The sequence below is a fragment of the Cryptomeria japonica genome, chromosome 5, assembly GCF_030272615.1.
Source record: "Cryptomeria japonica chromosome 5, Sugi_1.0, whole genome shotgun sequence".
Classification (NCBI taxonomy): Eukaryota; Viridiplantae; Streptophyta; class Pinopsida; order Cupressales; family Cupressaceae; genus Cryptomeria; species Cryptomeria japonica.
Window position 1 is genome coordinate 912,118,473 of NC_081409.1, and position 13,529 is coordinate 912,132,001.

Below are 13,529 nucleotides of genomic sequence, written 5' to 3' on the forward strand. Positions count from 1 at the left end.
TTGTTTACAAAGGATGACATCGATGATTTGAAGAGGCAGGCTATGGAGGAGGGGGATGGATTTGGTTTCACACTGGATTACATTGAGGAGGATGAGGAAACATTGCCAATGCCAGGAGCAGCTAGCGGCAGAGCTACATCTAGGATGGAGGATGAGCCACAGCCTGAGCCAAACATACCGAGCAAGGAGGCACAATCACGCCCACAACAGATCACTAGGACTAGACCCTCTAGTTCTACCTCTCCCCTAGTTTTTACTAGAGATGGGAAGAGGAAGATGTGATTGTAATGATGTATTTACTTTTAGTTTTACAAAAACAATTTATTTTCCTTCCAGCCATCAACATTCCTCATGAGGATGCAATTTTGTACTCACTTCATGTTTAAATATATCTAGACTCAGCTTGTTTCTTTTGTGTTCTCATTTATTGACTCATTGGATGCATCTTCTCATTGAATTTTGCAAAAAAATGCATTTCTAATTAAATTTAAGCAATTTTTTATGTTGCCGAGTTTTTCCCGAGTTTTTTTTTCAGGCCTTGGTGAGGTTTTGGTTTTGGCAAGTAGTTCAACTATGGTCCCCGGTACGGGGATGGGGATTTTAGCCCAGGGAGGTTTCCCCAAGTTACGTAGTTTGTAATTATAAAGTCACTTTATCTTTTATTACCCTAAATTAAAATTATTTTAACATTGCAACTTCAATGATAAAGGCATAAATAATATAGGTAATATTACCAACCACTCCCAGGGTAATCTGATCACTCCAACTATGTTGACTGAACCCTGAGACGAGCAACCCAACACAGTTCCCTAATCATCCATGTTAGTTTACAAGAACTCAATGATAGACTAACCCAAATAACTAAGGCTAACTAGGAAGGGAACATTACAAAAATACCAAAATATTATGGCAAAGAAACAAAAATGATATTTGATAAAATATGCCCATTAATGTCTCGATTCCTAAATTGCCACTAATTAAAGATTGCAATGAAACACTCTACCTTGTACCATCAGGATGTGTAATAACAATATCCATGTCTGAACAAAATGCTTTGCCACGTCGATATGAACCTCCACATACAACTAGAACCTACAAAAGGATAATAGTAATCATTATTAAATATCTTAAATAAACACAATTCATGTAGAATAAGAGCAATGTTTTCATAAAAAAATTAAAGAAAACCAAAATCAAAAAGTATTGACAACTTATAACTTCATGATAGGCCAATTACAAACTTTTAAGGATAATAATATCAATTCACTATTCCAATTTCAAATTAATTTGTTCTTCATACATGCTTTCTAAAACACATCTTTTGCTCAAAATGTAGAGGCATGCATTGATTTGGAGAGGACAATTAGTTTCTTTACAAAAGAAATAGAAGATTGTAACAAGTTGGAATGAATTCAAAGAGCTATTAAAAGAGGATTTTTATCAAAATGTACACAAAATTGATCAAAATATCTAGTAATATTTTAGATATGGTCATGCTTTAAGTGTGTAGATGTATTCTAGTTTACAAAGTTCTACAGACAAGCAATGTTGATGGGACTTGAATTGAAATAAATTGGCCAGATCCCATGGGTGATCTCCATTCCTGCATAAGAAGGGAGGTTATCTCTAGCGAACGCAAAGATGTTGATGAAGCATGTGTACTCATGTACCATATTGAGCATGAACTAAGCAAGGTGAGGAGAATCCTCTATAAAAAATCAGCTATGGAAAGAATGCAATCAGTAATCCAAATCCTATGCAAAGGGAAAAAGTAAGAAAAATGTAGTGTTTGACCAAGTTTTGGGGACAAGGGAACTTGAAAATGGAAATTTTAGGGATGGCAAAAATTGCCATTTTTGGGAATGAATTGGAGGATGGATGTAGGGCAGCTATTGAAATAATAATAATTAAAATATATTAAATGCAAAGAAATAATTAAAATTTGACATAAGAAAAGATAGTAAGACTCAAATTTGTATAAAGTTGATATAAGAAAAATTTAGGGTCTTGTGCTAAATGCTTTTTGGATTTCGTACTGCTGATCTAGATATGTTGCATCTTGATTCTTGATACACTCTCATTGTTGATGAATAGATGAGCTTTGGTAAAGGAATCTCAATCCAAGTATTGTTGTGACGTTTTCACACATCGCCCCATTGCAAATGGGGACCCCCACTTTTCACTTTTTAGGGTAGATGTTTTGCCTAGTTTCCTAGTTTTAGCCTTTTCTTATGAGAGGGTGTCATTTCAAAATGCAAAGGGAAAATGATCCTAGGTGTCAGGTTGCCTTATCTTGACGGTTTATTTTTCTAAGTGTTGGGTTTCAATTGTGCCTTGAAATGTGAGCGAAAATGACAAAAAGGTTGCAAATTGGTGTGATTTTTGTGCGCGAGTGCTAAAAGTCCCTACAGGAGTCATTTTTCCACTCCTAGGAGGTAGATCAAGTCAAATATGCACAAAGTCCCAATGGATTCCTATTTTCCACTCCTCAAATCTAGTTAAAATGTTTTAGTCCCAATTCGAAATGATAAAATTTGACAAGTATGGGCTCCTAGTGCAAAAAATCATCATAGTCCCAATGGAGAACATTTTTCCCCCATGAAATTAAGGCATTAAAGTGATTTCTCCCGATGGGAAGCGTTTTTCCACTGAGTTTCAAGTTTTTTGGGGGAAAATCCCGATGCATTTGGATTGTCCACTGAGGTAGTCCCGATGGAGGTCGTTTTTCCACCAGGTCATTTTGAGCGAAAATGCACAATGACAATGTGTCCAGATGAGCCACATTTTCCACCAAGGGACAAATGACCAAGTGAAAGATCCCTGATGGATCTCTTTTACCAATCTGCTGTAATTTTTATTTATTTAAATTGAATTTTCCTGCTTATTAATATTTTCTTTCAGAAATAGACAGAAGTTGCAGAAGGGTTGAATTCTTTTTGTATTTTGATGATTTTTCAACAAGTAAATAATGAAGTACAAGTACATGAACAAAGTACTGAAAATGAAGTTCATATACAGCCAAAACAAATTCGATTCAAGGCAGATTTCTGAATATAAAATCAAATATTTGACCAGATGAAGATTTCCAATAATTTCAGGAAGATTACAATCAGGAATAATTCCAACCTGGATGCTGAAAGAGTAACATAACTAGGAATGAAGTTGTGGCAAGATTCCAGCCCTCCAAGTGCTGCACGTGGGAAGGAAAGTGGCTGCCAGGTACAGCCGTACGGCTGCCAAGTACACCCAACTGGTTAGAAACCCCAAACCCCACGCTGAACTCTGTCAGAATTGCTGAACCTCCAGAAAGAATGCCGTACAATCTCCAAGATGCTAATAGCTGCAAACAAATCCAAACCACTGTATTGGGGGCTACGTCCCAAACAGGCAAGGCATTGGGGTTGGCGTCCCAGATGCTGAAAAGCTCTTCCAGAGCCAAATCTCAAATCCAAGATGTAAAATGTGTAAAAGATGATCATAGAATGAAGCTCCTATCCCCTTATAACCCCTCTCAATTGCAAATCGAACCCTAATTGTCTCCAAGTGGCGTGGTCTAGTGGAAATGTTATAATTTCTTATTTTAAAGTGGTCATGTTACTAGAAAATGACCTTTTTTCTCATAGACAAAAATCCGCTCACTGAATTGCCCTGAGACCAAAGAGAAAGATTTAAAGAATTTCAAGATCTTTCCAACGAGCTATCACACAATAGGATGCGCATCCAGATGAGGCCAAAATCCCCTTATTACTCCAAAATGGCTAACAACTTAGCCTTATTTAATTATTAAACGCTAACTTAGGAAATATTAAAAATATAACCCAAATAGCCACAAAATGCCCAACTGACATTACAAACCCTAAAATCATCCTGTCACCTGTCTGTGACTGAAGTCGGAAATCAAGGATTCACTGGTAGTCTCATCCCTAAAATCTAGGGATGCTCCTAAAATTTAGGAAACAAGCCCGATCTCTCTGAAACTGAACCCAAAGAGGCATCTCATGGAGACCCAACCTTGGGCATGATCAAACCTCCTAAAAAGTAGGAACTGCCTCCTAAAAACAAGGAATGTCTCCCAATTGATCAATAACTGCTAGAACACCAAGTCTCCAACACTGAATAACCATACCGGGCCTCTGTCCAACCCTGTCAGCCTACACGACCCCATAATAAGCTGACTCACATGTCTCTGCTAGACAGAGCTAAAGAGGGGACATGACACCAAGTTAAGTGCAATGATGTGTCTAGATGAGGTTCAAATCTCCACCAAACTGGAAAACAAGTGTGACAAAGTGAAGTATGGACAAATTTACATTGTCCCGATGAGGTGTGTTTTTCCACTGGAGGTAAATGTGTGAATTTTGACTAAGATTATTTGTCCAGATGGAGTTTGGATTTCCCCTGGAAGATATTTTGATGGATTTTGACAAGTTTGATGAGATTTTTGTGTCTAGATGAAGGACGTTTTCCATAGGGAGATGCTTTTACACAAAATAATGAATTTTGACTGTCCAGATCAACATTGATTTTCCCCTAGAGTCAATTTGGGGATACAAGTGAAAGAAATGATGAAACTAAGTTGTCCACATGAGGGCCGATTTTTCCCCAGGTGGCTGGAACTGAATTCAATGAGGTTTTAAATGACAAGTGTGACCCAAATGTTATGAATTTTGCCTTGCTACAAACATTTAATGATCAAGTGATTTGCATTTACTGTTAAAGTGTGGAATCCCTATGCAAATCAATTTTCCACTAGGCTGATTGAAGTGGACTTTTATCCCACAGTGCTTGTGTGATGTATTCTCAAGGCAAAAACAATAATAAAAGGACCCAGCACCAAAATAATATTATTTTACCTTGATGTGACTGTCCAAGAGCTGATTGAGGGTGTGCTACAGCAGATTGAGGGCGATTTTGCCCAAGTGTGTGTGGCGCCATTGCTTGTGGGGCTGCGATTTTGATTGTGGCTGATTGTGCCACTCTTTTGGGCAGCTTTGTGAGCATTTGATGTGGCGCCACTGCTAAGCGAAGGGCAACTTTGCGTAAATTTCTGTTGGGCGCCATTGCTGGGCGTATTTATGACACCATAGAAGGGGGAGATATTGCTGGTGCATCCAGCCATCACTTGTGCCAAGGCGTTGTCATTTTCAGGTGATTGGAGGCAAATCGCACCAAGTGAAGGAAGCCACCATGACTAAGAAGGTTTCAGCCATTGAAATACAGGTTACAGAGGTGTATTCAGACATCAAACTCAGGAAATCAGACCTGAGAATATCATTTCCAGCCAAGCGAACACAAATTACATCAACAACATGAATTGAATGTGGAAGGATGGCATTCAGTTGAATTTTGAGACATTTTGAGACATATTTTCAGACTTTTTATACTCAGAATCAGATTTGGACAGCGAACTGGGTTGCAACATTATTCAATTTTTTGAGTTGAGAGGGCATTTTCAGACTTAAGCATCAAAATCAGACCATTCCTAAGTCTGAAAACTAGGTTTTCTTGAGGAGAATTTTCCAAATTTCAATCCAGACCTTCACATTTTCCAGAATTGGTGTTATAAATTTCTAATCGGAACCTAAGTTAAATTAATCGTTCAAATTACCTATCACAAGCTGGGATAAGGTAAGGAGCATTGAAGTGTCTTGATGGGGTTCAAATTCCCACTCCATCAAATGGTGATAAAATCAAACAAAATTTTCAAGGGCAATGAGTCTTGATGACAGTTGGATTTCCACTTGTTTTGAATTGAAACCTGTTGTGACCATTTCACACATCGCCCCATCACAAATGGGGACCCCCTCTTTTGCTTTCAATTTTAGGGTTTTAGGTTAGATTTGTTAGAAGCGATCCTTTAGGATGAATAGGTTTGAGTTCATTTTAGTACTCAGCATTTTGGGAATGAATCATTCACATATTTTGCTTGCTTGAATGGAGACAAAATGCAAATTTGGCTAAGGCAACTTGGTTTCAAGGGTTAAAATTTTACAGAAAGGAGCTAAAGTTCAAATTACCATGAGAAGCTCAAAACAAGAGGACTAGATCAATGAAGTTGCCATTTTGGAAGCACTTCCAATGAGGCCTCAAAGACACAAACTAAGACTTCCAATGAGACATCAAATCCACGAACTAAGCTCTGGGACTTCCTTTGACCCCTCAAATCAGCAAACTAAGGTTTTGCATTGAAATGTTTGAAATGAGATTATGATTTTGCTAAGTGCATAGCTAGGAAGGTTTTGCAAGCTTAATTGATAGCAAGTAAAGGATTGATCACTTCCGATGAGGGCATAAATCCACAACCTAAGGATCAAGCACTTCCAATGAGGCTTCAAAAGAGCGAACTAAGGATTTATTATTTCCAGCAAAGGCTCCAATCAGCAAACTAGCATTTCCTTTGAAGGCTTGAATCCACAACCTAAGGAATGGGATTTTCTTTGATACCTCAAAACCACGAACTAAGACTTCCAATGAGGCCCTTAATCCACGAACTAAGCATTCCCACTTCCTTTCAGGTCTCCAAAGCACAACCTAAGGCATGACGATTTCCTTTGAAGTCCCAACTCAGAGACCTAAACATGTCAATCATTTCCAATGACCCCTCCAACGAGGGACTTAAGCCTTTCCACTTCCGATGAGGCTCTCAAGGCATGAACTAAGGATTTAGCTATTTCCTTTGACACCCCAAAAGCACAAACTAAGGTTTCCACTTCCTATGACCCCCTAAATGTGTGAACTAAGGAAGTGAGATTTCATTCAATGGCAAAGGAGAGGTTTAAGCACCTACGCCACGTTAAGAATGGGTCCCATGATGGAGAAAAAATGTTATTATTTAAATTCAAATTGGTGAATCAAGTCGGCATTGAGCTCTAACTTGTAAATCATTAAATGAAATGCAAGAGTCGGCCTTGTGATGATGTATCACACCCCCATTCAGCAACTATAAAGCAATGTTGATCATTGCATTTGATCAACATAGAATCAATATTGTGAAGGATCTCATTCAGCCTGTGACTTTGATCAACATAGCAGCAATTCCACTCCAAGCTGATATTGCCAAAATCGTCATTGCTAGAGCAACAAATTCATTCATCATTGACAGCGATTCTGATCCAAGGCAAGGCGAAGTCATTCAAGGCATAGCGAAATTTGTTGCAATCAACACCAATTTGACATCCCAAATCAATGAATTTGTCATTGAAGGCAGCGACATTGTGCCTATTAGGAATTGGCAAATTGAACAACAGCAAATCAATTATTGATTAACAGCGAATTCACCATTGGAGATAGTGGATTCAAGAGGGAGAACAACAATTCTACATCACAAATTGGCCAAACTCTAGCATTTGATACCGAGAGCGCCTTAATATAAAGGACAATTTTACTAAGAGATCGATCAAATCAAAGTTTCCAGTCCATTTGAAATCAATTTGCAGGTCCGAAACAAGTTTATTTGATCATTTCCCTTTAAAAACAGACCTTGGTTTAGCGCTGGTACAGCTTCATGTTCACTATTTTCATATGATCCTAATCATAGGATGCTTTATTCATTGCATTTTCATCATCTAAGTATTCTTCAAGGCCTAATTCATTAGCTTAGATGGTAATTTTCCGATTTTAGACAAGTTCAAGGTTTTGCAAAAGCCTAGGGTTTTGGGTAATTCACCAAGGTTTCAACGATCTTATATACTCCTAAGGAAGAATTACTAACCTAGATGCATTTTAGATGTTATAAGCATTAAAGTCATATCACCACCCTAACTTGGACAACTCTCACAAGTAGAGCATGGTAGGAGCACGACAGGCTCTCATCAAGGAAGACTCAAAGAGAGAGGTGATGGAGTCTAAGATTACATCGTATTGGGGCAATGTAGGAGACACTAACCTCGGCCAAATCAACATGAAGTTCCAAGGACCTTTGTATACCACCAAGGCTTCCGGATTCTCAAAGATGATGATAGAGAGTGGGATAGTGAAAGTGGCAGGCTTCCTTCCGGCTATACAGTGTAATGAGTTGATCATTGAGTGTGCCAAGCACTATGATGCGAGCAAAAGGATAATAGTGACACCTGATGGCAAAGAGTGTGCCAAGCAATATGATGCGAGCAAAAGGATAATAGTGACACTTGATGGCAGAGAACTTTCTTATCTATCTGAGAGAGCAATCAATGAAGCTTTCCACATACCTAAATTCAACGACATGATCTACAAAAGCAAGGAAGCAGCACAGGCATTATATGATGATGATCCCGACAAGTGCTTTGGCATTATCAACAAGTATTGGTTATTGAAGAGCAGGCCTCGCATATCTAAGCTACCCACCAAGCTTTATAGAATTGATTTCAAGGAGGAATTCAGTGATTTAATCACCTTGTTGAACTGAATCATGAGAGCCCCTCAAGCATCCCAATTCGAGAATTGGATGTGTTACTTCATGGAGATCATATCGACTCGAAAGGAGAGGATCAACTAGGCAAGCATTATAAGCAACAACATTGATATACAACTCAAGAGACTTGCATGAACAAGAACATTCTACATGAGTTCATATCTCATATATTTGCTAGCCAGAGCTCTTGAATACGCAAGGTTTATTTATAGAGGTCCAATTGGTATGCGCATTGGAGAATTGAGAGCTATGATTCATAGTACATACACACAACTACATTACCCTAGCAAGACACATTACAGGAGAGTAAACGATGCCTTCACTATGCATATAACAAGAACTTTGCAAGGTGGCATTCATCAAAGTTTATCTCCACAGCTGATGGAGAAGTTTGGTGCTTGGTTTATCTAGTTTCCCAACTTCACCTACATAAGGGTACAAGGATGCTCTTGTCCACCCTACATGCTACCCAAATATCCTACCGATAAGTTAGTATTGCTTGAGTTGCTGAGGCAATTGACAGCATACAACAAGGTATAGAAGAATAGAGATAAGTCAAGAATTCCATTTCCCATTTCAATTGGACAGTCATTGGAAGTGTGTCCATCCTTACAAGCAATAGAGAAGGTAGAAGAAGAATTGAAATATCTCCTTATTTCCTACTTCTCCAAAGACAACTTTGATCCCTATGGCAATATCAAAACGTCCTGTGGAAGAAGACACAAACACAAGCTAAAATTGGAAGATCATTTCATGAATGCTCAAGATGATCTAGACATAAGAAGGATGCGCTCAAGGCTATCTATCGACATCGTCGGGGCATGCAAAGTCTTCAACATTCCAAATCAAGCGCAAGATAGTGGAAGACACATCCAGCCAATATATGAACAAGAGAAAGATAAAGAGGTAAAGGTCAATTGGATTGATGTGGAGATCACCAACTTGAAATATTTAATGAAGCCAATCTTTGCACATACAAAACAATGGATAGACGTCCAAATCAAGAAATTGAAGAGTCAGGACACCCAGTTGACACATGAATTGATGGGAGAGATAGAGTCTTCCAAAGATGATACATAAACTAAAAGCATGAGTGGAAGTGCCACCCAGTCGACTCACTCCAAGGGATCGAAGAGAAAAGAAAGTCATAAGGAAGAGCCCCCAAGCAAGAAGCACAAACCAAGTTCAGGCTATTGTGGTGTAGCTAGGTTCGATCCCTTCTAGGGCCGACCTAGTGCACAAAATGCCAAGTGGTCTATCGGCCTTGACATTTGGATATCTCAGTTGTAAAAGTCTAATTTGGGGCAGGCCCTATTTGGGCGAACCACTTGTGTATAACTTGTGATTAAGTTAAATGTAACTTGCAACTAAGGGAGACTCATATGTAACTTGTAATATATAGTTTTGACCCTATCCTTGGCGCCAAAAGTATATGGCCGGCTTGAGGTCTTTTAGGAGGTATTGATTCATATATTTGCAAGGTCATGATTGCATCAATAGAGATGAATTCAATAAGATGAAGGACATGTAGTGTTCTTGCAGGTGACGATAAGAGCTTATCGTCTATGGTTGGGAAGGCAACAGATCTGATGTTTGCCTGTGGTTAATGAGCACTACCATAAAATCAACACAAGCCACCCTTCCACTAGTACCTCTTCCATGCACGAAGTAGAAGCAAATCAAGCAGTTGACCAGGAAAAGAAGCCACATAGGAAGAGCATAGATCATGGAGTGAATGAGTCCATGGAGTCTACAGTTCAAAACAGTGGGTGTGAAAGAATAGATAAAGGCAAGCGACCATTGAGACAAGATAATTCAGTCCTACTTGAGCTAGTCAATGACAAAGCAAGCAAAGATGTACTTGTGGATATTGAAAATGAAGATCAAGAAGTAACATCTCCACCCCGAGAGGATCAGCAATTAAATGAAGTGCAAGTAGGAGAAGAGAAATCAGCTATCCTGGCATGGCTTAGGGAGAGGCTAGCAAAGGAAGTGATAGTAATAGAGGAAGATCCTGTTGATTTTGAGATCTTCCTAGATAAAGCTCAAGAGCCCGCTAAGAAAAAGAAAGCAACTAAGATGTCAAAGATGACAAGAGATGGTGCAAGATCTCGAATAATACAAATTGCCACTCCAAGAGTAGATAAGCCCAAAGGCGAGATCAAAACAGAATAATGACTTGGAGACTATTGATTTCGGTCCTCACACTACTAATCAAGCATTGGAAGATATGAATAACGCAGTAAAGATAGTTCATGACATGCTAAAGTTGAAAGTAGAAGTTGGAAAGAGAAGTGAGTGCATTGAAGAATTACTTCCAATAAGAAGTTGGAAAGAGAAGTGAGTGCATTGAAGAATTATTTCCAGCAGTTCAAGCAACCGCTAAGGCAGAATGATCCTTCAGCTATGCCACCACCATTGCTTCCTCTTGACTCAATTGACAACTTGGAAAAGATGAGAACTTTAGCACACCTCATGGATACTTGGATAAATAAGACTTTCAAAAGGGCGAATGCATTTGTGAAAGAACTAGTGAAGATATTTGATAGAGCTATAAGTGTTCTTGAACGAACTCAAGTCCTCATGGCAGCTTATGATACTTTCTTTTCATCAAAGACTATACCATGCCTATATTGCAAGCAATGAAGAAACTACCAAAGCAAACTTTGGTGAATGAAGGAGTATTGACAGATGGACAATTGCCTGATCTCCACGAGTGGTGTAACTTGCTTCACATGAGGAAGGTCATTTTTGAAGATATCAGCAATGGATGCACCCAAGTTGATAGAGCAATAAATTTGATACATGACAAGATCGTAGAGGTAGCTGAGATCATTCTTGAGAAGGAGATGAATAAAGAAATCCACATTGATGCCGATCACCTAGCTAAGAGAGTGAAGATCATATTCTTTCAAGCAGACAGATCACCTTCTGAGAAACAGCTAGACGATATACACTCATTCATAGTACTTGCCAACAAGATTAGAGATCATGGACCAGGATGGGAGACAACCTTTGCTTCAATCTTAGAAGTAGTCAGTTACTTGGACGAACAATTGAGGAACCTACCTGCAGTTCCAATAACTGAGATGGAATTCATGACGTCCAAATTCGTTGAATTTGCAAAAAAAGAAAAGGATAAGGGCAACAAGATTCTAGAAGATAATTTGTTATGATCCTATGTGGCATCATTTTTCCTATTGGAGGATTTTTCCTTGATGTTTGTGCCAAATGGATGTCACATTCCCATTGGCTGATATTATAGAATTTACAATAACATTAGGTTTTTGTTGTAGCAAATCCTAATTAGGGTTTAGGTGGCAAAATTTAGGCCCTTGATTTAGATTTAATCTTTGCCATTCATTGTATTTGAGAGCTCTATATAATCTCAACTCATTTCATTTGTAAAGGATCGATTAGAAGAGTTTTGAAGAGTTGTTGCTTAGATGCTACAGGATTAATAAATTCATTTAAGTGTTGGTGACTTATTGAGTTTTGGAGCATTTTCTTGTTTCTTCAGTCCTTTTATGAGAGAACTTAATATTTGAAAAGACAAAAAAATTAGAATAGAATTTGCTTTAAGTGTTTTAGATGAACGGAAGATACATGTGCATGATTGATAGTGAAGCCCTAATTGTACATACTACTAGTACTCCATCAATGATGAAGTATCCCACGTAGTCAACTAAACTAGTTATAGCCAAAGCTTACCTTATATTACAATTCCATCATTGATATGCTTCAACTTAAAGGTATCTATGCTTGTGGTAATGATTTGAAAATCATCAAGCTACCCTTAGAAGATTGCACTAGCATTGTGGAGATGTTCATAGCATGTTGAAGCAAAGCTTAGTTGAGCTCACTTGAGATTGTCCATTGTCTTGCATTCCTAGCATTAGAATTACGATAGCATTCCTAAACCTTGCTCCCTTTTTCACTTTTTTTCAAAGATCATTAGTAATAGGAAAGAGCGCTATTGCAACATCATTTGAAGAATAAAACTCATGAGCTTGAGTTGATGAAGAACAACTATGTAAGTCCCCTTGCAAGTACAGCAAACACATCACACCATTGAAGCTATCCAACATGTCAAGACCTGACATTGAGAACCTTGGAGTCGTCTCAAGTGATCCTTTGATAATCTTCAGCATTTGAGAAGATTTTGTTCAAGAGAGGGTAGAGTATTCAATACTTTATTTTGTGTTCGATTGTGCATAAAAACACCATCAACACAACCTCATATGGTTTGTTTGAAAAAAAGTTTAGAGATAGCCTTTCTAGGGCTTGTACTGCTATCCCAAGGTTGTCTCCATACTTTATTAATTAAAGTTGCACCGAGATCCCAAAAATTGTTTTCATCTTCACCTTTGTGTGATTTCAAAATAGCCTCTTCATTTACTTCAAAGAGCGAGTTGTCACAGGTTTGGTCTACTTCAATTTCAAACAAGGGATTATGAATAAGTTGAAATTTATCCTTGTTCTTGGGACCCATCATTACTTCTTCCAACTCTTCTCTATCTGATTTCTTAGGGTAACCTTTCAAGTCATCTCCATCTCCCACGTTGTTCCTAGGTTCCATGAAGTGCTCGATTGTCATGCCTTGTCTTCTTGATGGTGATGTCTCGATACTTCTCATCTTATCCTTAGTATCGTAATGATTTGGGGTTTCATGACTTGTACATGTTCTTCTATTTTTATTCACCATCTTTTGTATTTCTTCCATCCATATCTTCAATATTAAAATTCCTTGTTTATCTACTCTAAAGTGATTGGATCGGACGCAAGAAGTAACTTCTGATTTTCTTGTACTAGAAGCATTACTTGTCTCATTTACAACAATGGATGAAAGAGCGTTGTTGTTGACATCCTTTGTATATGATCTTTGCGATGATGTGAGGTCATCCTTATGGATCCATAATTTAACTCATTTGTGATATGCAGGGAGTCAATAGGCCTTTCCTCCTTGCACTTGTGGTGTTTGACGATCATCTCTTGCTTTCACATCTTCTAGGGTTTCATATTTTGCCATTACACCTTTTTCTTTCGATGTAACCACTTCCAATGCCTCCATTTTATGTGGGGAGTGGTTGTGTGAGTTTCCTGATGCAGTTGTTGTATTTCAATCATTCACCTCATGTTC

At 38.3% G+C, this 13,529-nt stretch overlaps 1 protein-coding gene across 3 annotated transcripts in view; it reads right to left on the reverse strand.

Moving 5' to 3' along the window:
- Window positions 1-13,529, reverse strand: part of LOC131042942 (DNA polymerase lambda) — a 328,908-nt gene that overhangs the window by 171,567 nt on the left and 143,812 nt on the right. For all 3 annotated transcript variants that reach the window (XM_057976282.2, XM_057976281.2, XM_057976283.2), the window contains one exon: window positions 1,004-1,092. In XM_057976282.2, coding sequence (XP_057832265.1) covers window positions 1,004-1,092 — 89 coding nt within the window. The remainder of the gene's footprint in view (window positions 1-1,003; window positions 1,093-13,529) is intronic.